This window comes from Hibiscus syriacus, unplaced genomic scaffold (assembly GCF_006381635.1).
Source record: "Hibiscus syriacus cultivar Baekdansim isolate YM2019G1 unplaced genomic scaffold, ASM638163v2 tig00110528_pilon, whole genome shotgun sequence".
NCBI classification, from domain to species: Eukaryota; Viridiplantae; Streptophyta; class Magnoliopsida; order Malvales; family Malvaceae; genus Hibiscus; species Hibiscus syriacus.
The window spans coordinates 883,280-908,882 of NW_024062770.1; the positions used below are offsets into that span (position 1 = coordinate 883,280).

The window sequence follows — 25,603 nt, forward strand, 5'->3', positions numbered from 1 at the left end:
TGATGCATTCTTTCCTGCAAAAGTCATCAAATTCTTCGCTTGTGTATTCTCCTCCATTATCTGTTCTGAAACACTTGATCTTATTTCCAGAATCAAGTTCCACCCGCGCTTTGAAGTTTTTGAAAGTTGAAAACACGTCTGACTTCTTCTTAATAGGGTGCACCCAACATCTCCTAGAGTAGTTATCAATAAATGAGACAAAGTATTTTGCTCCACCTAGGGACGTTACTGGTGCTTGCCATACGTCAGAGTGAACCAATTCTAGAACACTTTTGCCTCTAGAATTTGATGTGTTGAATTTCAACCGGTGCTGCTTACTTGTTATGCAATGCTCACACAAAGGAAGTGATACCTTTGTTAAGCCTGGAAGTAGCTTTTGCTCCACAAGGACTTTCATTCCTTGTTCTGACATGTGTCCAAGTTTCTTATGCCATAACATTGCAGAATCTGAACTACATGAGGCAACAGAGGCTTCTGCTTCTAGCAATTGTCTCCCTTCAACATGTACAAGTTTGCAGCTATCTTTTCACCTTTCAGCACCACAAGCACTCCATGGAACACCTTCATGATTCCTTTCCGTGTTTCAATCTTGCTAGCATTATTATCCAACAATCCGTAGGATAATAAATTTTTCTTCAGACCTTTCACGTGCCGCACATCTCGAACAACTTTAATTGTTCCATCATACATCTTCAATTTGATGGTTCCCACACCAACGATCTCTAAGGCATGATCATTGCAACTATACACAGATCCCCCTAAGACAGGTTCATAATTATGGAACCATTCTCTTCTTGAGGTCATGTGATATGTCGCTCCCAAATCAATGAGCCATATATCTGCAAATATTTTTCTGCCTTCCACGGTGGTTGACGCTTCACAGCATAGAGCATCTCCATCATCTGAAGTGTTTGCGGTATTGCCTTGTGGATTGGAGTTTTTATTTAGACGCCAACAATCCTTCTTCAAGTGACCCTTCTTTCCATAGTGGTAGCACTTTAAATTCTTCTTGCTCCTCGACTTCGATCTACCATGTTTATGACTGCTGCTTTGGCCACGTTCTGTTGATCTCCCTCTCATCGTTGTCAACGCTTCTGCTTGTTGCAGATTTACTTGTCTGTCTTCCTTGTTCTTGCGTCGATTTTCTTCTTGTAGAACAGCAGCTGCAACGTCATCGAAGACTAGACTGGTGACATTACTATTTGTCAAGTTGATGATGAGTTGATCATATGAATCCGGTAGACTTTGAAGTAGAAGTTCATCACGTTCTTGTTCTCCTATTTTACAGCTTAAGGATGTAAGCTGAGAAAATAAGGTTTTCAGTGTATTTAAGTGCTCCGTCACTGAAGTAGATTCTGGCATACGGAGAGTGTACAATTTCCTCTTAATGAAAATTTTATTGTGCATCGATGTGGCCTCGTACAATTTGATGAGATGATCCCATATCTCCTTAGCTGTCTTCTTCTCCTCGATGCTTGACAATACTTCATCTGCTAATGCTAGATGAAAGTTTGCCATAGCATTCCCGTCCATCTCGTTCCATTTGATGTCATGTGCGAAATCCACCGGCCTTTCATTGATAGTCGCTAGACACCCGTCTTTCCTTAGGATGGCCTTCATCTTCAATTTCCACAATGAGAAATTTCTCCCATTAAACTTTTCAATATCAAATTTCGTTGCCATTGCTTCGTTTACGGATAGCTCCCACTATTTCACTATCGTGAATAGTTCTCTAGAACCTTCAAAGAATGGATAATAACTTCTTACTTTCTTATGTTGGAGGATCCACCTTTTGGTGGCAACCACAAAGACAATAAGCAGATATTACACACTCTAATCTAGCTCTGATACCAATTGTTGCGGAAGACGGCTATCGGATAGAGCAAAATCGCAACTGATAATTTGAGAAAATAAAAATGAAGATAAAAGAGACACAAAATTTACGTGGAAAACCCCTAAAAAATTTAGGGTAAAAACCACGGGCAACGGTAGAAGAATTTCACTATGAGAAAATATGAATTACAACCTCTCTCGATCTACCAAGGAGAAAACAATGATAATTCTCTCTTGATAAAAAAAGAGAAAACAACTCTCAAGAAACTCTCTAAATTCTCTCTAGTATTGGAAGAAATCTAGAATGCTTTGGGATGGTTTTGAAGCTAAATGAGCTAGGGTATTTATAGTTGAAGCTTAAGGACTAATTTGTAAATACCCTAAATTACAATGACTAAAATTGAGATTTTACCATTGTTGATTTTCAACAAATAGCCAACCCTTTTTGACAAAATTGGTGGCTGCCACCGAAAGTGGCTTGGCCACTTGTTTATTTTTCAACAGTACCCTCTTTCAAAAAAAATATACACACACATATACTTAGAATTATAATATATGATGAGCAATGAGAACTTATAATTTAGGGTATGATGATAGGATTTATGAAATGCAACTTGTGATATTCATTTATGAGAATTGGCGATGCAATTTTTTTATGCATGTGACTTGTTTGCTGAGAACTCGATTGATTTAGGTGTTAGAAAATGCAATTGTAATTTTGAACTATTAGCCCTACTAAAAATTATTTTGTGATTACATTGTTTTATTTTACTTGAGGACAAGTAAAAATTTAACTGTGGGGTGTGATAATGATTGAAAAGAAATATGCTTTGCCCCTATCTTAGGGAATATTTTTCAATCATATGTTGATTGCATTTGCTTGTAATTGCATATTTCTTTTCAATGCAATGGTTTTTATAACATATGTTGATGTCGTTGTCAAAGTTACTTTAGTTTGTACCCAAGTTGTAGCTCCTTTGGTTTTGCATAATAGGCCCAGGAATTTCGCCTCAGTAGCCAGGTATGGAAGAACTTCTAGAAGGATTCTTTAAATGCTGAGCTGGCTCGGAGAATAACTGCCTGTACGGATAATCATGCCAATCTTGTGGAAGAACACCTAGCAAAAGAAGATTATAAAGTACAAGGAGGAGAAGATTTTGAGGCTCTCTCTTTCATGCAATCCACTTGAGCTAAGCTTCTTCATTCTATGCCCATGGCAACTTAGACTTCCTTGGGTGTTTAGAGGGAAACTGGAACCCACCTGATCGCAAGAGCGATAAAGAAACAACATGCGAGAGAAGAGAATCATCTGTGGATAGTCGAGTGTAGTTAGAGATAACTTCCCCCATTATCTCTTGATTATGTTCTTTTGCTAAACGCTATTTGATTTTACTTTGGTTTATATTGAGTACAAGAGTACCTCTATGAACTTGATGAATGCTTTGCTATAAATATGAAATTCTTTATTTTAATCTTTGGATTCAAATGCTTTAGACACAAGAGTGAATATTCCAGTCATAGTCATCGAGAGGTGTTGTGGTAATGATAGCTTGGGTTGATGAAATCTTTTTGACGAGAGTCGCATTAGATTCAACGAGAGTTGAATGTTTATCCTCGCATTACTGTATACACTGACATCGAGATGAGATGCATGTATTTAGAATTAGTGTAAGTCTTAGTTTAAAGTAAGGGAGTTTAGTTTTTAACATTGGCATGTGCTTAACTGCTCAAATACATTGAGAATCGTTCACATTCCTTCTTGGATTGAAAGTGTGCTGTCAAATACTCAATTTCATATCATACATTTTATTCTCTTTTATTTTCTACTAATTGCTTCGACACCTTATCTCACATCTCTTTCTATTTTACAGTTTCTTACACTGCAATTGTAAACAAAATACTATGTTTCCTTGTGGGGTCGATATCCAACAATTCATTACTGTCTACTTTACTTGCATCAACAATGTACGCTTTCACATTTATGCGGTGACATTTTTAGCATATCATGCATCAAGCATGTTTTTAATAAGCATGTGAAATGATTTATACTTGTTGCATTTAGAACATTTGTTGAGCTTTATAAGACAACTCTTGGTTTTAAAGTTTTATAGAAAAATTATGCTTTTGGAGGTTGGAGAAATGGGCAAGAGAGTTGTGCATCCAAGGCCATGTCTAAAAGTAATTACATTTTTAGTTGGACATTTTTATTGGTTTTTGTGGTTTGAGGTGTGTGATGAAAGGTTAATTAAATATGCACAATGTTGCATTTTGTTAAGGTATGCTCATGACATGAAAGTATGTTGACCTAGACCTAGCATGTGTGTTATTGGATTTATTTGCAATATTGATATGTATGCATGATGATGTTGATGTTTAAACATGATTCAAGTATACAAATTTTGTTAAATATGTCAAATATTGAATATAAGGTAATCTATCTATTTGGGCAAGTCACATGAGTTAAATAAGAGTTTGTATCACTTTGTTGAATGGTTAAAAGACATAAAATGACTAATATGATTAGGTGAGTTCCCAAAAGGCAATTTGAAATGCGTAATTTGACCTTAATCCATTGGGTTTGTTCAAACATGATTTTTGATGTTATGAAGCATGATTCTATGTTGTTTTTATGTGTATGATATGTTTGAACCATGTTCATGTATGCTCATTTTCATCGAGATTGATCAATGGCATGTTTAAGATAAAAAAGGGTAAACTTTATCAGATTCCACTGAACTTTAGGTGTTGTATTGTTTATACCACTAAACTTTTAATTTTGTCAACTATAGCACTAAACTTTGATTTTTGTTTCAATTATACCACTAAACCATTAAATTGTTAGTGGCACGATGACGAGGCTGACGGTTACCGACATGGTTGACGGCTATTGACGTATACACCTCCCCAAAACAACACCATTTTGATATGGTTGTTAACGTTTTAATAGCCCAATGGTATAATTGAAATGAAAATAAAAGTTCAGTGCTATAATTGGCAAAAGTGGAAGTTTAGTGGTATAAATAATACAACGCTAAAAGTTTGGTGGTATATTGTAATTTACCCTAAAAATTAGGGGAAACTACATAAATGACCACCAAACTATGGGTTTGGTCTCGAAATGACCACCATTTTCAAAACTGCGTCAATATGACCACTAAACTATATGATTGGTCAATATAGCACCCGACGTTAGTATTTAACGGAAGTGCTTATGTGGCAGATAAAAAATTGTATAATTACATAATTGACTCTTAATACTTGTACTTTCAATCAATTTGGTCTTAATTTTAATTTATTTAATAAATTATTTATCCAATTAGCGGTGACACATGTTATCATTAGATTAAATGATAGTTTTCTTAATTTTAATTTATTTATTTATCTTCCAACTCGATTGTGACACGTTTCACCATCGGATTAAAAAAAACTAAATTGCAAAGAAAGGTATAATAAATGGTAATGGGGGATTTGAATTTGGGACCCTGGGGAATGAAGTTTAGCGCACAACTACTGAGTTAACCTCCATATTTGAGTTATGTATAAAAAAATAATATATATATTTTATAAAGTAGTTAATGCTAAAAAAAAGAAATAAAAATGATTATGAACAGATATGAATTTAGGACTAAAGGAATGAAGCACAATCGGATAGCCACTGAACCAGCCTCCATATTTGTGTTGTGTTTTACATAATAATATATATATTTTATAAAGTAGTTAATTCTAGAAATGAAAATGAAAATTAATATAAGGGAATTTAACCTAAACTAAAATTTAAAAATAAAGTGTATGAATTATGTATATTTAAGTTATTTTTTTAATAGATTGTGTGGTTTAAATTATTAATTTTTTATAACTTAAACTATAAATTTTATTTTTCTTAAAAATGATTAATTAAATTAAAAAGACTCAATTTAAGATTATATATAGTCATTCAATTATAAATGTGAAAAAGAAAATATTAAATTTATTTTAAAAATATATAAATTTTAAAAAAAATTAATAGTTTATAAAACAATTTAAGTTTAAATATAAAATCTGCCAAATTATTATCTGAATGTATGGTTTGTTTGGTGGTTTGGTACTCTATATTTTTCATGGCCTAGGTTTAAATCCCTTCGTAAGCATTTTTTATGGTATTAACTTCTTATATATATATATATATATATATATATATATATATATATGTGCTTGATTTCCTTAGGTCTTAAGTTCAAATCTCCCAACACCATTTTTATTATGTCTTTCTTTGCAATTTAGTTTTTCTTTAACCAGATGATGACACATGTCACCATCTGGTTGGATGATAAATAATTAAATTATAATTAAAGAAATTATCATTTAATCTAATGATGACATGTGTAACCATCTAATTGGATTGATACTTTATTGAATAAAATTAAAATTAGGACCAAATTGGTTGAATGTAAAGTATTGAGGTTCAAATATATAATTATACCAATTTTTTAACTACCACATAAGCACTTCTGTTCAATAATAACGTCTGGTGGCTATATTGAACCCAATTAAATAATTTTGTAGTCATATTGACACAATGTCACCATTTGGTTGAAGATAAATAATTAAATTAAAATTAAAGAAATTATCATTTAATCTAATATTGACATGTGTCATCGTCTGATTGGATGGATAATTTATTAGTTAAAATTAAAATTAGACCAATTTGATTGGATGTACAAGTATTGTGGATCAAATATGTAATTATACCAATTTTTTAACTGTCACATAAACACTTCTGTTAAATACTAATGTTGGGTGCTATATTGGACATAATTAAATAATTCAGTAGTCATATTGACGTAATTTTAAAAATGGTGGTCATTTCGAGATAAAATCTATAGTTGGGTGGTCATTTATGTAGTTTACCCAAAACTTTACTTATTCATTCTATTTCATATAATTTTTCAGGGAAAAAAGATTGATTGCTTTTGAAAAGGATCGATCCTTTTAACCTTAATGACTCGATTGATTTTTGGGAACATTCTGAAAGCAAACATTCGATTCCTCTAACTAAAGGATCGGGCCCTCGGGCTGAAAATGTTGAAAATATTTTGAAAAAGCTATTTATGCCCTTTAAGTTTTGTTTTGTTTTTTGTTTCAAATAAATTTTGTATTCTTTACAATTTAGTTTCAGAATTTCAAAAATGCAATTAGTGATCGACTTTAACACAAATAATTTCACATTTTCAACAGTAGACTTTTAATGAATTTAATTTCATAAATTTACTGAAAATTTTAAGTTTCAAATTTATTAATAAAAGTATTTAGAATTTTCAATCTAATCCCTAAAAAATTTATTTTGTACAATTCACTTAAAATATAACTTTATTTCAAAAATAAAATTCACTAGATCCCTTATCGAGGGTTTTAATTATGACTTTTTTGACTGAAGCAAACTTGGTTAAGAGAATCGCCCTTGCCTATATAGTACCCGATCCAGATTAATCGTTCAATAGATCGTATATCAATAATTATACCAAAAACTAGATTATTAAATATTGTATAGATATTAGTGTAAAATAATGATTTTGTCTATGTTTATAAAATAGTTAGTTTAATGGCCTAAATACATTTTGGGTGATGAATTTGTTTATGTTTTACTTTGTAATGTGCATATTTCTAATATTGTTTGATGATTGCTAAAACATGATTGGATGCGTGAATTTAAGTTTTCGTTTTGAGTTACTTCAATAATTAATGTTATGTTTAATATTTGAATTGGACCATGACCGAGTATTAAACGTCACAGACATATTGATTTATTCAAAAAATAAATTATACAAAAATAAGTGGTTGTGACTCAGAAAATTGATTTTGTAAGGTTAAGTTAAAATCCTACCACTTTCACTCTCGGTGGATAATCTATAAATTCCTATTTAAATCTTAATTGGGTCTTAGGTATACCCTAGCCTTAGACTGAAGAAACCACCTTGACTTAAACTTTAATGTATGAAAAAAACCATTTTTTCTAAAGTTAAGTTAATAAGAAAAAGTTATATCAACAATAACATGTACTATGAAAATGCAATTCTTTTCCTGAGTAATTGAGTTGCCTCCTAATGAACATCGTTGTTGATTAATTAAGTTGTAGTGGAGATTCAAGGACATACTTTGAATAATCCATTGATGATAAAATCTTTTACGTTCAGTTTCAACTTTTGAACAATTGTTAGAGGTAAGCATGGGTTGGGTTGAGTCGTTTCTAGTAGATTTGACCCAATCTGATAAAAATACATTTTTATTTAAAATTTAATTTGATTCGAGTTTAGGGTGATTTCATCCAACTCGTCATTTGAGATAAAATCCACACCCGACTCAGCTTGACACAAAAAAAAATATATATATATATATTCTTAATTTTATTCGATAATAGATCTAATAAAAAAACATAGATAATGGCATTATTGTGATTATATATAAATATATAGGATATAATTGCATTATTTTTTCTGGTCAAGTATTTTTTTACCTTAAACCCAAAGTTAAACCCAATCCGATCCGCACTCAAACCTGATTTTTCTTTAAAAATCCAATCTATTAAAATTGGATCAAATCAAAACTTATCAGATTCGAGTATGATGCTCATACCCAGTTAGAGGTGTTCAATAAGTTTGAGTCGCAATATTTATCATGTATGTGGTGTGGATGTGTAATTTACTATGGGAATATGTGAATTGTCTCCAAGAAAAAGAAACAGATTAAGCCATGAAAAGCAAAGCTCCATATCAAAGATTGAAGTCAATGGATATTGCTTCATTAAGTTATAAAAGGAAATTAAAACACCAACAGTTGATAAAATAAAAACCACCCATAACATGACAACGTCATCCAGAGAAAATTAAAACTAGAATTCTGAAATTGTTCGCATAGTCGACTAAAATACTTGGAGCAGTCCTCATTCCTTCACTGATCAAACCCCACGTTTCATTCCTGAAACAAATTAGGGCAAACAATCAAAACTCTAGAACAATTCACCATTTCAATGGATTACATAAATATTACTGTATGATTTTTGTATATAATGGGAGACATTACCAGATAGTTAAATGGTGGCGAAGAGCCTCAAATGGGGATCAATTGGCAGTCCAATCCCCTCATATATTGGATCATACACTGAATTTTTTATTGGCCTGAAATCATAAGATTCTTTTAATAAGGATTTCATGGTTGAAGAGAAAATTATTCAGAAATTGTATCTGTAGAACAACCTTGGACCAAGAAGGCTACTGTTACTATTAGAACTAGTGACAATTCCATTTTGTGGAGAGAGAAAATTCCTATTCTCTTGTTGAGCACCGGATGCATTTGGCACACTCGAGTCTCTCTGTAATTGATCAAAGAAAGGATTAGCTTGAATTCATTCATAAACTTGGAGAAATGAATTTGAGCATTTGTGTAGATCAATACCCTGAAACGCTTGAAAGGTGATGGTGATGATGATGCTCCAGAATCAAATGTCCTCCTCGAAGAGCCTCGTCGTTGTCCCGGATTTCGTCCCTGAATCAATTAGAAAATCAAAAATCGGAACTGAAGGAAACAAATTAAAAACTCCTATCCAAAAGTTGGCGAGATGATACCTCCCTACGGCAGTTCAGTGATGTTTCCATTTGATAAGGAGCTGATGCATCACCAGTTTCCTGCAATCACATAATTCATTCATTAGTCAACGGAAAAAGGTTATTGTTTTCACATTATCTTGTTGGTGATAAAAGGGTTTCTACTTTATGAAGTAATGAGTTCAAAATAGTGGTTGACAAGGAAGTCCCAGTTTGATTCAGCAATCCCTGTTGTTGTTGAAGCCTGCAAGTGAAATTAAACCTCAATCAGATTAAAAAGAGGTTTACATACATTTTTAAAACAGTAAAACGAATTGCCAATTTACCTAGGCATCATTGAGAATCGACTGCCTGTTTGCTGATGACCATGCAATCGATACGAACTTCTATTCAAACAGACAGTGATTATGTTTAAATTACTTCGTATGTCGTCTGAACAACACTTAAAGCAAGAAATTATAGGGTTAAAAAAGGATACCCCGAATGCATTAGACTTTCTTGCAGCATGGAGTTGGAACCATGTGTACCAAATCGATTCTTCATTGGATGGAATGGATCCAATTGATGTTGTCGTTGCTCGTTTAAACCTTCCAATATGAATCCCCCACTGAATACAAAAGGGCGAATAGATAAGCCTGTGAATCATATCAAAGCAAAACCCTGAAAAATTGAAAGAAAAAAATTGTTAATAGGATAGTAAGTACCTTGGAAGAGTGGTGGTGGCTTTGGATTGCAGAGAGTTAAGATACTCGAAATCCGATACACCGAGCGGATTGACTTGAGGAGGAGGAAGACGAATCGGGGTCCTAAATTTAGAAAATAAGGTGAATCAGTCCACATTTATCTTCTAGGCTAACTTCCTTGACATAATAAAAAGAAAGACTATAAAGGTACCTCGCAGGTATGGAAGATTCAGGCAGTCTGATCCTGTAAGTTTGTGGATTAAAAGCTCCGGTTGTGATTGCGACTTGATCATTTCTTTTGGAGAAATTCCCGGGCCTGAAATAAAAAAAGAAATAGCAAACAAAGTTTCATATTTGCACATTACAAGATTAATAAAAAGAGATAGAAGAAAGGTGAAATACATATGCTGGAAATGCTTAGTCAACATAGACTGCTGGAGAAGTGAATTAGATGCATTTGGCATATTGCGGCCTGAATTGTTTAACTGCTGGAGAAGTGAATTAGATGCATTTGGCATATTGAGGCCTGAATTGTTCAACTGCTGGAGAAGTGAATTAGACGCATTTGGCATATTGGGGCCTGACTTGTTCAACTGCTGGAGAAGTGAGTTAGATGCATTTGGCATATTGGGGCTTGAATTGTTCAACTGCTGGGGACTGTATACGAAATATGAAAACTCAATCAAAAAATATTTCTAAATATTATGTATGCATATAGTTAATTCAAATGTTTTAGTACCTTAAAGGTGCTGAAGGCCTAAGTGAAACAAAATTGTAACGTTGAGGATCAGAATTGCCGGTTGCTTGGAACTGAACAAATTGTTGCCTGAAATCCAAAGAAACAAAACATGAAGAACATCATAAATACTGCAGTTTCAATTTCCTTAATCATAGCAAGAAGATTGTCGATTGGTGTTCGATCAATCCATTACCCTGGAGGAGCCAGAGGCCTGTAAAAGTCATTATCTTTATATGAGACCCCATTTGGTGCTTGCTGGTTGATTTGTTCAGATCCTCCATTTAGATATCCAGTCTCGTTCTGCTCAGTCCAAAAAGAATACAATTAATAAAGAGAGACCAATATCGACGTCGCGTAGTAAATAATTAATACTCACTGAGTTTTGAGTGAACGAGTTTGAGTAGGGAAGTCCTTGATGACTGTTGTTGAAATTATTGTTTTGTTGAACCTGATTATCCCACATTGTTACCTTGCCTAGGTTAGATGATTCCACCCTTTGAGACCAAATATCAAATGTTAGAAACATGTTATGTTGCGCAATAATATTTCAATAGATAATTAAGGTAAAAAATCAACATACCCTTGAAGCTCAGCTTGGAGGCTACTTCCAATATGATCATTAACCTGATTTATTTGAATTGAGTTAACTTGTTGCGACTGAAATGGTTGAGTCGAATAACTTCCATTTTGTGGGAGTGTTTCCGTCTACTCAAGATGAGAGATACATTAACTAAGAACTATATAATGTAGTGTAAATAGATTATAACACATTGACATAGAATTAGAGGTTACCAGTCCAGTATCACCATTGACCTGGTTTGTTTGAACTGAGTTAACCACATGCTCCGAGTGAAATGACTGAGTCGTATAATTTTTATTTTGTGAGAGATTTTCCGTCTGATCAAGATTATATATAAATTAAATAAGGATTATATAATGTAGTTGTTAATAGGTTATAACTCATTGGCATAGAATTAGAGGTTACCGGTCCAATATCACCGTTGACCTGGCTTGTTTGAATTGAGTTAACCACATGCTCCGAGTGAAATGGCTGAGTCTTATAACCTCTATTTTGTGAGAGATTTTCTATCTGATCAATATTATAGATAAATTAAATAAGAATCATATAATATATTGTAAATAGGTTATAACTCATTGGCATAGAATTAGAGGTTACCAATCCAGTATCACCGTTGACCTGGTTTATTTGAATCGAGTTAACCACATGCTCTGAGTGAAATGGTTGAGTCGTATAACCTCTATTTTGTGAGATATTTCCCGTCTGATCGTGATTATAGCTAAATTAACTAAGGATTACATAATGTAGTTTAAATAGTTTATAACTCATTGTCATAGAATTAGAGGTTACCAATCCAGTATCACCGTTGACCTGATTTTTTTGAATTGAGCTAAACACATGCTCTGAGTGAAATGGTTGAGTCGTCGTATAATCTCTATTTTTTGAGAGATTTTTCATCTGATCAACATTATAGATAAATTAATTAAGAATTATATAATCTAATATAAAGAAGTTATAACTCATTGGCATTTAATTATTGGTTACCAGTTCAGTATCACCATTGACTTGGTTTGTTTGAATCGAGTTAATCACATGCTCTGAGTGAAATGGTTGAGTTGTATAACTTTTATTTTGTGAAAGATTTTCCGCCTATTCAAGATAATAGATAAATTAACTAAAAATTATATAATTTAGTGCAAATAAGTTATAATTGATCGACATATAGTGAGAGGTTACCATTCCAATTCGACCATTGACTTGATTTGTTTGAACTAAGTTGACCCCATGCTCTGAGTGTAATGGTTGAGTCGAGTAACCTCTATTTTGTGGGAGCTCTTTTGTCTGATAAAGATGAGAGATAAATTAACAAGAACTATATAATAAAACGTAAATGAGTTATATATGATGGGTAAAGAGTTGGAGATTAGCAATCCAGTAGGTTCATTGACATGATTTGTATGAATCGAGTTAATCCCATACTGAGTTGAATAACCTCCATTTTTTGGGAGATTGTTTAGCTGATCAATATGAGAGATAAATGAACTGATAATCATACAATGTAGTGTAAATGGTTTACATCTAAATGACAAAGAGTTGGAGGTTACCGATCCAGTGCGATCATTGAACTGATCTGTTTGAATTGAATTAAGCCCTTGCTCCGTTTGGAATGGTTGAGTCGAATGACCACTATTTTCTGGGAGTTTTTCAGCCTGTTTAAGATTAGAGATAAGTTTTCTTAGAATTATATAATGGAGTGTAAATGATTTATATTATGATAGACATGGAAGTGGATGCTACCAGTGCCAAAGGGAATGAATTAGTCCTCTCCATTATAAGAGGATTAAAAAGAGGAGATGCAGTTTGATATGCATCCCCTCGTCCAAATGAGGAACCATTGCCTTCAAACCCTGAATATATCTGGTTCGGATTGGAGCTCGATTGCTGAAGGATAGATTCATTAGTTCGGGCAGGCGACAATAGCAACTGATCTACCTGAGCCTGGTGAAAAAAAAGGTATAATTCATCTTAGTAGTACAACACAATGTAACGGAACAAGTTTTGAGAATTATGACTGACGTGCAAAGGATTTGAGCCGTTATGGCTAACATTTTCAAATCCGAGTGTGTCCGGACTGGCGTTCATTCGATCGAGCTGAGGCTGATCATCTCTTGTTAAGGAAGACCGAAATTCCATATCTCCATCCGTCTGTTGAATAGTATACATGTTACACATATCATTCATTATAGACAAACCAAGAAGAAAAGCAAATGTAAATGGAGATCATTTACTGGTGCTTTGGGAACATTGGACGCTTCACCGAATGTATAATCACCAGAGCTAATCTCCTGAAAAAGTAATACATTAATAAAGAAAATTATCTTTAAAATTCATGAACGAACATATGATTTTATATTAGGGGACGGATTCTTAAAATTTTAAGAAGGAATAGAATTTCAGAGACGAAAGTAAATTTTCAGTATAAAATATATAGATAAAATCTAAAATATATAATAATTTTAAATGTTAAGAGAGCGATCCATCCCTATTTTAGTTTATAACAGAATTTGAGGTATATTCTTATTTACTTCTTAATTACCTTTGAGAAAATTGAGGCCGTTTCATTTTGATGATTGTTATCAGCCATAATATTATTGACGTTGTTCAGGAATTCTACATCATCAAAGTAAAAAAACTGGAAGTCCATATCATCTTCATTTGGACTGCTCTCCATTGTACTGTTCTGCTCAAAATAAATAAACAAAATTAGCATCTAAATCAGATTAATTAGGCCTTAACATGGTCTAAACCCATAAATAATCCGTATTAAACGACTTCAATTATAATATATATTTCAATTACTTACCCAATTTAATATTAAATTTCATTTTTATCTTGGACCCTGGTGAAGCTACGTTCTTACATTTGTCATCTTAGCAAAGGAGGAATAATTCGAGTTTGTTGAAACCAATGAGGAATCAGTTTTGTCAGAGAATCTCAAGTCTTGACTTGAAAAAGAAAACAAGACCATATTGCCCGGAAACTGTTTGATTATTGGTTCAGAGCAAGTCCCCACTACATTCCAAAAAAACTTTGAATATAAAAAATTGGACTTTTTTAATTATTTTTATTTTTTATTATAATATCTAAATATTTTTATATAAAAAAGAGAAATATATATCGGAAAAACCTTTTTTTTTGTAAAATAACTTTAATTTCATACAAAAAAGAATATTTTAAAAATTAAAAAGCCATTCTTAGATCTGAAAAATATAATCATTTTTTTCAAACAAAATATGATATATAGTGAATTTTTTTATATTGATATGGATATAAAAAATTTAATCTAATACATCTAAGAAAATATTATTTTTATATTCTTTTAGTTTTTTCTCAAAGAAGAGAGAGAAAATTTTATCTCTTCATTGAATCAAAACTGAAGGTGGGGACATTGATCGCATCAATATCAAAATTGTGACACGTTCTTAGATCTGAACAATATAACATATTTTCCGACATAATACGATTTAATTTTCTTGTATTAAAACAGCTATAAGCAAGGATTTAAGTTGTAGTACATTAAATCATGCTTGATTGTTTTCCTACAAGAGGGAGAACTGAACTCTAAAAAAACCAAATCAGAAACAAGGATTTAGGATAATAGTTAAAAATATTAAAAAACCATTTTTTAATAAAAATGAAAAATTATAAAATGTGAAGATGAAAAATGCAGTGAAATCAAGTTAAGATTTGAAACTAAACTGATTTAGGATTTAGAGATTTAAAAAGAAGTGTTTTTTACCTGTAGGACGAGGGTCTCCTTTGTTGGTAAAGGAGGTAGTAGAAAAGGACAGCCAACGCAAGAGACTAAAAAGGAATTGGGGAATATTGTTAAGAGCCACGATATTTTTTCTTTTTTTGGTGTGCCAGAAATGAAAAATAGGAAGATTATTTATAGGGTAAAACCGTCATGAATATACACTCACTCACTCACTCACACGAGTGTCACAATGGTAAATTTATCAGTGATTTAGAGATACTTTAAAACGCGTAAAAATATTCTTTTATTGGTATAAAATAATTACAATGTAATATTTGTTTAAAATACATTTAATCATTTAACAATAAACACTTAAATATCCATGTAGATGACATATTCAAATAATAAATCTCTAAGGATAACAATCATCTTTTTAATTACGAAAGTCTCTTAATTCATGCATGTGTTAGAATAATCTTAACATTTTTTAATAAATTTGAGGTGAATACAAAGTTAGTATTTGTTCAAAGATTCTCAATCATTTTATAATGAACACTCATACTTATAATATACGCGATACTTAAACTTGAAACCTCAAGAGATAATAGCAAGTCTCTAACTACTAAAGTATATTGGTTCGTGCGAATAATCTTTTAACTTTTAAATATTTTGGATAGACAAAATATTATAACCGTTGAAACATAAGACCTGTCTGACCGTGAATTGGTGTGTACATTTTTATTTACTATAATGAAACTCTAAATTTGAAAATTGTTTTGTTTTTCAAGAATATCAAGAAATCATATAGCATACAATTTACTCTTATAAGTTTCATATAATGAAAATAGTCAAATGCTTCGGATGAGTTGTTTTCTCCTTGTAAATTATTTGGGGGGAAAAAACTAATGTAAATTTATCTGGATTCAAAATATTCTAAAACTAATGTGAATTACAATTTATAAATCTAAATTGTAATTTATTTAACAATGAAATTATATGAAATTATAATTTCTGAGTAATATTTTGCTCTTTAATTAATTAATTTAAAAGATTGAGAGTACAAATTTACTTAATAAATGATGACTACATTTAGAAGTAGCAACAATCAATTTACTTCTAAGTAGAAATACTTCTAATGATTGTATCGAATTATCAAAGTTTTACAAATAATGAAAAAAATCAAACTTAAATGTGTATGTCTATCCATGTTAAGCGCTGATAAATGATCGAATATATTGACTAGGTAATACTGATGAGCTAACAGTGAAAAATTCGTTTTACCACACGTAAATATTTGATTCCTTAAAAGGCAAGATAGTTATTGTATGGCGCATGCGTGTGTACAGATGTGTTCGAAATTATTAGAAGAGAGACAGTTTATTATTAAAAAAATAGAGAAAAGTAACTGAAACTGAAGTCTCTTGCCTGGCTTTGCCACGTTGTTCTTGCACTGATTGGCTCACTATTAATTTTTCCAATTCATGCAAATGCTTACCAGAACTTACCATAAAATCAAATTCTTTATAAGACGGGTCCATCTACGGTTATATTAATTTTCAGAACTCTAACAATAATCTTAAACTACATATTCAAAACCGTGGGCGACTTCAAACTACCCAAATAACAGCTTTATCGATAGACAAAACCACCAACGAAATTATATTAAGTGGATTTTATCACACCCGTTTGCGGTGAAATAAGAAGAAAAAAAACTATATAGAAAGACATTAAAAAAGACGGGGTAATTTTTTTTGAATAGTATTGATTTTTTTTTATAGAATGTGAAGTACTTTTTATTTATATAGGTTCAAAAATAGTAATTTTATAAATAAATAAAAGTATTAGTAGAGATGATTTTTAGGGTCTATAGACATCATAGAGTAAAGTCAGAAAAAATAGTATTAGGATAATAATTATACTCTTTGTAAATATAAGGATGAACTACACAAGATAACACTAAACTTTAGTGAGATGTGTTAATTAAAAGGTTAAACTATATCATATACCACTAAACTTTAGGTGATATATTATTTGAACTATTGAACTTTTAATTTATCCATGCAATTATAGCACTAAAATTTGGTTTTAACTTTAATTATGTCATTGGGTCATTAAAATCCAAACATCGTGATGACATGGATATAACGATATCATTTTGGTGCAATTATTGATGCCTAAATTAAACAGTCCACTTTTTTGCCCATCACTAACCGTCTTTCGCGACAAGACTCCTCTTTCGTTTCCTAAGTTTGATTTTCCACAAAATTCACTCAAAATCAATGAAATTAAATAAAATAATTCACTATTTTAAGAGTTTGAGAGTTTTCTAATTTTTAAGGGCTTTATGATTTTTTCCAAAATTCGAACGTTGAGAAGCATTAGTTCAATTAAATGAACAAAATATCTCAAAACTAGTCTAATCGGATGACCGTAAGAGGAAATTAAAGTATTAATGCACCAAATTTTTAAATGGTTTTCGTGAAAAAATAATCCTAAGAGTAAAATATAAATGTTTTGATTTCAATGTTGTTGCGAAAGACGACCAACGACGATTGGATTGCCATGGTGGCCGAAAATGTTTTGTGCCAAAAATTAAACATTTTCAATGTTTAGTGAAAAAATAAATACACTCTAAAGTTCAATGCCTAAAATGTTGTCGTTTTGGGCATCAAAAACCACATTCAAACGATCTCATTTTGTCAATATCATCACAGTGACATAAAAATTTGTTCATGTCATCGTGTCGTTAAAATTTAACGGTCCAGTGACATAATTGAATTCAAAACCAAAGTTTAATGGTATGATTTCAAAATTGAAAGTCCAAAGGTATAAATGTTACAACGTCTAATTTTAGGGTATCTACTATAATGTATCCTAATTCAAAAGGAATAAAAACTAATCCAAGGTTAAATGTAATACCTGAATTTTGAAAAATGAATTTTACCAATCAAGTGCAATTTTTTATTAAATTAATATTTTAAACATTATTAAATAATTTTTAATATTTGAAACTACTCGATTGATTTTCTATGAAATTCAATTTTTTGAATATGATATCGAATAGTTGATTTGATATCTTATATCCAATTAAGTTTTTTCTTGAAAATGAAGGATTCATTAAATTCCAATAGCGTCATGCTATACAATAAATCGAATACATTCAGGCCCGTCATAATAAAACCAGTACGGATTGAGTCTCGACAATGCCCATTGAGCAAGATAGTGAGTTGCTCTGTTGGTTTATTTGTTACCGAAGAAAACTTTGAGTTCCCTATGATTAGCCAAAATCTCATGAGCTTTGTTGAGCAACAATTCGATGGTTGAAACGTCTTCATGCCTATTAGTGAGTCTGTTGACAATGGAAATTGTGTTAACTTCGATGACCGCTTTCGGCCACCCATTTTCAATAGCAAACTTAAGCCCTTGGGTGAAAGTGAAACCCTCTGCCAATTCGACAGAGAACGGGGGTGAAGCTGTCAACACTTCCCTCATACAACCATCTCGTTATTGTCTCTTGTCACAATGCTTATCGCAACAATAGCTTCGGTGGCATAGAACGCCCAATCAACATTGATCTTAATGGTGTCAGTAAGAGGTCGGGTCTAAACTCGAGAGTGTCCTTGGTATGGAGGGTCAATCTTACTCTCTTTCCTTACAGTGTAAAACTCAGAGTAGAGATTTCACGCCGCAATGACAACATCTCTACCCTCTTGTAACTCACCCTCGTGGATCCACTTGTTTCATCGATTCCAAATGTTCCACAATAACACAAAAAAAAAAAAAAAATCGAAAGATCTTTGGTAATTCAGGCATTCTTAAGTTTTTCGCTGATGGGTATCACATTATAACACATTATCCATTCAAAAATTTTGATTTTTGGTAAAATCGGGAACTTTTTGAGGATTTTCCAAATCTTCCTTATTCCTGAGAGAGCCCCTTCTAGAGGAGAAGCCAGTTGTAACCAGATTTTGCCTAGTAGCAGCTTGTACTATGGAGACTCTAGTTTAGCTTGTCTTCGTGAGAGAGAGCGATGAGAGTACTTAGCACTCTTCATGTATCCTCACCTGTCAACACCCTTTTGATATTCTCTTCATCCTATCTTAGCACTCTTGGGAGCATGAACTCTGAACATTTAATGGGTTGTTCCTCGTAGTTAAAACAGGGGCTTATCCAATTCCTAGGGTATGCGTCCCCCCATGGATTCCGGAGCATTCTGATATTGCCTTCGTATCTCACTGTCCAGAAGAAGCCCTCCTTCAGCGCTTCCTTCGCTTTGAAAAGGCCAACCCAGGCATGTAAGGCTTGATCCCCTATATTGGCTTCAAAAAAGGAGTACAGAAGAGAAAGAGATACGGGGAAAGGGTGTCTCCTTGGCGGAGTCCCCTCTCTGAGGTAAACACATCTAATAGACGGCCATTGATTCAAATTTAAAGGGACACAATGCTTACACATTTCCTTATGAGTTAACAAAATTGTCATTAAACCTCATTTTTCCTCATAATTAAGAACAGAAAGTTCTATTCAACCCTATCATAAGCTTTCTCCATATAAAGTTTAAAGGTTGTCACTTTGTTTGGACCATTTTTAGAACTTCAAAGATAGTGAAAATGCTCATGAGAAACCAATAAGTTGCCCGAGATTTGATGACCCACGACAAAAGCACACTGGTTAACCACAATACATTTAGGCATTAAACACTTAAGACGATTAATGATAACCTTAGACACAACTTTATGAGTAACCAAACAAAGGTTAATTGGTCTAAAGTTTTTCATTGATTTAGGGTTTTTCAGTTTAGGGATGAGAACAATGACCATTTTGTTAATAGAATAGAAATCAGCCAGACCATTCAAAAGATCAAGACATAACTTAACAAAATCTATTCCTACAATATCCCAAAAAATATGATAAAAGGAACCTGAAAGATCGTCGATACCTGGTACTTTGTTGCGGCTAATTTGGCAAAAGGCTGAGAGAACCTCTTCTAATGTGAACATTTGGAAAAATCTTGTATTGTCCTTCATATAGAAACAACAGCTAATCGCATTGAGGATTGCACTTGACGGTTCCACTTGAGAAGAGCTTAAGAGAGAAAAAAATAGCTAGTAGCGATGTAAAAAATACCTTCTTAGTTATCCACCCATCGCCCTTCATTGTTCTCCAAGCCATTGATCCAGTTCTTTTTCCACCTACCATTAGACCTAGCATGGAAGAAAGAGGTACTTTTATCCCTGTTCTTTAGCCAGGCCACTCGCTATCTCTGTATCCAGTAGGCTTCATCTTTATTAATAAGCTCTTTTAGATCTTTTTTAGCTTGGATGAGTCTCTCAACTAATTCCTCAATGATTAATTCTTCTTCCAGTCGACCTATGAGAAATCGGAGCTTCTTCTCTTTGTTTTTTACTATATTTCTTTAACTCTTATGCCATCTTCACAATTTGGTTTCGAAAGCCTCCATCTTGTTAGTAATAGTTCCTGTCATGCCACTTCAAGCTTCTCCTACTACCTTCTTACAAATTTCCTCTCTGGCACAATAAGGGTGAAACATGAAGTAACCCCCTAGTAATTTCTTGTGGGAGGGGTAAAAGCTCTATGAAGCTCAAAAACAATTGATGCATGGTCAGAGCAACTGGTGGTATCAGTTTTCACTCTACTGTCTTTCAAGAGTTGTAGCCACATTTGCGAAGTGAAAAAGCAATCTATACTTTCCCTTATATGGTTTTTCCTATTTTTCCTAAAGTCCAGGTAAACCAACCAGATTTGGGTTTCACATCCTATAAATCAGCCTTAAGAATACCAAGTCTGAAGTCTTCCATGTTCACGTTCGATCTTTAACGTCCTCCGAGTAGAAGATCTCATTGAAGTCGCCCTTAACCACCCATGGTAGCTGAGAGGTGCCAGCCAGTCGATTGAAGAGATCAAAGTTCTTATTTTTCCTTACAATAGCACTCCACCATAGAACAGTAAACCAAAAATGAATTTCAGACCAAACAACTTCAACATCAATATGGGAACTCGAATAGCCAATCAAGGTCACTTGGACTTCTTCCTTCCATAGCAACAAAAGACCAGTACAGTTTTCAGATTTTTCAACGACAAAACAACCATGCATGCCTAGCCTACGACAATTCCAGTATAGGTTTTCATGGTGATCGGTGGGGCTGCTCCGCAGCCTCCATCGTTGGTACAAAATTGTAGCCCATATCACTCGAAGCTTCAGAAGGATCATCTTCTTCATTATTTTTTATCTATGTAGCCATTTTTCGTACACTTGGGTAAGGACGAAAAGATGAGCCTAATAGATATCCCAAAATGGGGGTTTATATATATTCCAATAATAGTTTCCTTTTACGACTTGTATATTTGTTTCTTTTCCTAATAATCAACCAATGGGATTTTCCAAACCTCCTTGGGTCTTGAACCTTGTACCAAAGAAATAAAGATTTTTGGATATGAAATTTTCATGTTGACCACACCACCCACCATTATGACATAACCTTATCCATCCGTACCTATCATGGTTCTTAAGGAGTATTCCAAAAAAATAGAGTTGGGAAGACAACTTATTGACTAGACAAGGCATCTTTTTTACCCTCTCATCCAACATCTCACTTTTTTTTTTTGTCTAAGATGTCCCATTGTGGCTTTTATTTTAGTCCTTTTTTTTTGTCTAAGACAACTTGCTGACTAGACAAGTCAGCTTTTTTACCCTCTTATCTAATATGTAACCTTCAGAGTACGTCTTGAATATTATAGAGGGCATGTATTGTCATAGACCCTAGTTATTTTTATTGAGCCGTAACTCTATTTTGTATTATCATGTTTTGGAGAATTATTGTTGGGAACTCCCCTATATTTAAATACTTATATTTTTGTAACTCTTTTTACTTTGAGTATTTTATGATGCACTTTAAGGTTAATGATGTAAGGCACTTGTATCTTGTCGATTGATTGTGGATCTAGGAAGGAAGCAAAACAACCTGCATAAGTGAATGAATTAAAACAGATGGTTAAGGGTGGTAAACGTATGGGTGAATAGGTATGCTATTTAAATAATGAGTGATGGAAGCGGAAGATGGTTGATATGGCTATGGTTTATGGTTGATGAAACAAAGGTATGGTTGTGAGGTAGTATCTTAAAGAAGACTCAAAGAAGAACTAATGCTATAGAGAGCAAAGACCCATACTTTATATTGCTTCTTTAAGGGGTGGTATAAAGGACTTTGACCCACTAGTTATAAGAACTAGGAACCAGAAGTATCAAGGGGAAGGGGATTGACGCCACAAGTATAAAAATACTTGATAAGTCGATAAAGTCACCAGGACTTAAGAAAGAGAATAATCCCACTTAAATTAATAAAAAATGTCTGATTACAAATGAAATATGATGGCCTATTTATAGGAAATGAAGAGGCATAGCCGAATAGATGCATGGTGGTTCGACCAGCCCTTGTGTCTTCCTATAAAGTCATAATTTAATTACAAATAAAGATGATGGTTCAGTTTAAATGGAGGGTATTAACCCTTGGCTGAATAGCTCTTGTGTCCCTTCAAGTTGGTGCCAAAAAGGAGAGGAGATGCTACTTGGCCAAATAGTGAGAAGGCTCTTCATCTTGGCGCCTAAATGATACCACATGTAAGGCACATGGGGGCTGGTCATATGGAACACACATGGGTGTTCTAGGGAGCCTTGTGGTGCATCCTTGTGCATGGGATGAAGGCTGGTCATGTGCACCATCTTGGGCGTGCATGTGTTATCCTCCAAGCTAGCTTGAGTGTGGAGCTAGCTAGCAAGCAAGGGGCTATTTGTGAATGAGCTTCCTAGCATAGTCCTTGTGAGATTCATATCAGTATGTTCAACTACATTCAGCTACCATTGATATCACTTTTGGTAACTCAACTTCAAATAGTCCAACTAGCTGAGTTTAGCTAGACTTGAGCTCCTCCAGCTGAATTGAGCTTTCCTTAGTGTTCCATGAGCTGCCATGTACCTTGTGAGTTGTTTGTGAGCTGCATTTGATGCCCAAATAATCCACTAAGCTACCCCGACGTGTTTCATAATCCAATGTACCTACATGTGCAAGGAAACAAGGTAAGTCCATGGCATTGAGCTGATATGAGCTAAATACCTTGCTGCCATGCATGAATATGGTAATGTAAGCTATTATTGAAGGTCATGAGCTAAATATACCATCTTATAATATGTATGAACTAATGCATAAAGCCTAAGTGCTAAAATGAATGCATAGGAGCTGATAAAATGAATGATAATTATGCTGTCTTGATGTATATGTGATAATCATGCTTAATATGATTATAAGACTATTCTAACATGCTTAATATTAAAAAATAACAATGTGCATGATGTGTTCATACTAAGTTATTTATTAACTACATAACTAATATTCTTATTATGAAATATATTATAATAACATATAGTATAGAACCAATATAAAGTAAATTCAGTATAAAGATGTTCAAGAGTACTCCCTTTGTAGTGAAAACATGCTTGCATCAGTTAAATTGGTCAACGATTTCAAAAAAGTAGTTAACCACTTAGGTGGCCCCATGTGACTCTAAATATCCAGACTTCGGGTTGGATTAGATTAGGGCGATACATTATTGGTATCTGAGCGTCAGATTCAGTCGGTTCTAAGACCCTCGGGTTAGAGTTCTTAAGTGTCAATGAAGTACATTCCTCTAGAGTGTCAAGCGTACTTAAGTGTCTAGAATTTAGCAATGTTGACTCCTCTCTTTCCTTGGAAATATGTAGGTTATGGCTGACGACCCCACCCATAGACAGAAGGGCCGAGTAGAGAGTTGTGCCTACTTAGATAAAGACTTAGAGGGCGAGTTACTCCCGATTCTAAAGAGATGTATATCCTAGGGGAGGACAGTATAGACAAGGTCACCTTTTTTAGAGATATCACGCAAACATTGAGGCAAATCACGTTCTCCCTAGGTCACCCATTGCACCCGTTTCAATAGTCACCGTTCGAGATACTCTGTTGCTAGAAGATGACTAAATTCATGGTTTCTGAGGAGGACGATCCTATAGCCACTAACTAATGGATTTGTAAGACACTCTGCACGTTGTGACAACTTCATCTTACCCCCAAGGGTAAGCTAGAGTGCATCACTGTCCTGCTGAAGGGTGATGCCATAGATTGGTGGAAGACCATAAGCTGGCACTGGAGCCCGAGTGACTGATCTGTGAGTTATTTCTATCAAAGTTCCAGTTGAAATACATTGGAGAATCCTACACCAAATACCTAAGAGATAGATTCTTGTACCTGACTCAAGGTGGCTTCCCTTTGTTTAAGTATGAGAGTAAGTTCTTGCGCTTGAGCCAACACACACCAGAGTTAGTTTCCTCTAAGGAGTGAAGTTGTAGAAGGTTCAATCAGGGATTTCATATGGATATGTTCACTCCCTAGAGTGTTCATCGAGCTGACCCGACAGACCAAGACGATTGAAGAGATCCTGAACAAGAGGGCTCGTATCACGAACGAGAGCGGGGGACAGATCCGTAAGACCCCAAAAACTTCTAGACCATCTCAAATTCATCCAAGAGGTCCAGAGACTCTCGAGGGTCGTGGATACATTCCTTTACTCAGTTATAGATGTCATAATAGGGTCTAAGTCGTAGACAAGGATTAAAGGACTGTCAGAGACCTTTGATTTCAACATCTTAGGTGAGTACCAGAGGATCGAACAACACCATACAACCCCCGACTTTTAGACATTACGGTAAGAGGCGTTCTAGGGAGTGCCATAGAGTTTCTCGAGTTTGTTATGGTTGTGGATCACATGAGCGCCTTATCAGGGATTACCTCAGGTAGGGAGTGTAACATCGTCCGTGGCACAAAGGGTTTCTCAATCAACTTAGAAAGGCCAGAGATCCTCTTAGAGAGGAGGTATTTCTACCTTTGGATGGCATAACCAAGGCACCACTAGATCCGTAGCAAGTCCTGGGGCTAGGGTTACTTCCCGCCAGTACGCAGTTAGAGGTCAGGAGGACTACGAGGCTGTTGATGTCATCTAGGTATCTTTGCAATATCTGGTATGCCTGTTACTGCTTTAGTAGACCCTGAATCAACCTATTCTTATATCTATTATGACTTCATCCCAGAGAGCGATATCCAATTGAGGACTTAGAAGTCAAGGTTCGAGTTTTGAGTCCTATAGGGTTAGATGTGTTAATGGACAAGGTTCACCATAGATTCCCAGTGGAGATTCAAGTACAAGGTTTCCCTAGCAACTTGATGGAACTACTATTTTGAGAGTTTCATGTAATCGTTGGGATAGATTGGCTATCTGAGCATGATGGAAGTTTGAGGTACAGTGCTAGATAACTCAAACTTCATAAGTATGATAGAACTAAAGTGGTGATGGATAGCGAGGATCTCAATTATACCTCGAGGATTGTTTCAACCTTTGAGGCCTAGAAGATGATAATCATGGGTTGTGAGGTATTCTTAGGTCACGTAGTGG

The 25,603-nt window shown here is 33.9% G+C and overlaps 2 protein-coding genes across 2 annotated transcripts; both read right to left on the bottom strand.

The window, feature by feature from the left end:
• Positions 1-8,706: 8,706 nt before the first annotated feature.
• Positions 8,707-10,415, bottom strand: LOC120130229. Its single transcript, XM_039147509.1, has 10 exons — positions 10,305-10,415; positions 10,115-10,216; positions 9,889-10,017; positions 9,737-9,796; positions 9,576-9,654; positions 9,432-9,491; positions 9,262-9,351; positions 9,063-9,178; positions 8,890-8,984; positions 8,707-8,784 (listed from the first exon to the last, which is right to left on the bottom strand). The coding sequence occupies exons 3-9, from the start codon at positions 9,951-9,953 to the stop codon at positions 8,897-8,899; spliced, it is 558 nt and encodes a 185-aa protein (XP_039003440.1). The 5' UTR covers positions 9,954-10,017; positions 10,115-10,216; positions 10,305-10,415; the 3' UTR covers positions 8,707-8,784; positions 8,890-8,896.
• Positions 10,416-10,825: 410 nt separating this feature from the next.
• LOC120130180 (GATA zinc finger domain-containing protein 14-like) lies at positions 10,826-20,305 on the bottom strand. The gene is made up of 18 exons (XM_039147487.1): positions 20,234-20,305; positions 20,028-20,127; positions 14,273-14,424; positions 13,949-14,092; positions 13,605-13,697; positions 13,429-13,557; positions 13,150-13,350; positions 12,957-13,061; positions 12,589-12,693; positions 12,397-12,501; positions 12,202-12,309; positions 12,010-12,114; positions 11,818-11,922; positions 11,625-11,729; positions 11,413-11,537; positions 11,209-11,326; positions 11,026-11,132; positions 10,826-10,919 (listed from the first exon to the last, which is right to left on the bottom strand). Exons 1-18 carry the CDS (start codon positions 20,303-20,305, stop codon positions 10,826-10,828), a joined length of 2,073 nt encoding a protein of 690 aa, XP_039003418.1.
• Between the last annotated feature and the right edge of the window lie 5,298 nt (positions 20,306-25,603).

Excerpts from the sequence above, each read along its gene's own strand:
- LOC120130229 (XM_039147509.1), bottom strand. The coding sequence starts at position 9,953 with ATGAAGAATCGATTTGGTACACATGGTTCCAACTCCATGCTGCAAGAA. Across the intron at positions 9,797-9,888 it reads GAAAGTCTAATGCATTCGGG|AAGTTCGTATCGATTGCATG; the intron begins GTATCCTTTTTT and ends CTGTTTGAATAG. Across the intron at positions 9,655-9,736 it reads CGATTCTCAATGATGCCTAG|GCTTCAACAACAACAGGGAT; the intron begins GTAAATTGGCAA and ends TTTCACTTGCAG.
- LOC120130180 (XM_039147487.1), bottom strand. The coding sequence starts at position 20,305 with ATGGTAGGTGGAAAAAGAACTGGATCAATGGCTTGGAGAACAATGAAG. Across the intron at positions 12,310-12,396 it reads TCAATGGTGATACTGAACTG|ATGAAAAATCTCTCAAAAAA; the intron begins GTAACCAATAAT and ends AATGTTGATCAG. Across the intron at positions 11,327-11,412 it reads CTCCAAGCTGAGCTTCAAGG|GGTGGAATCATCTAACCTAG; the intron begins GTATGTTGATTT and ends TTGGTCTCAAAG.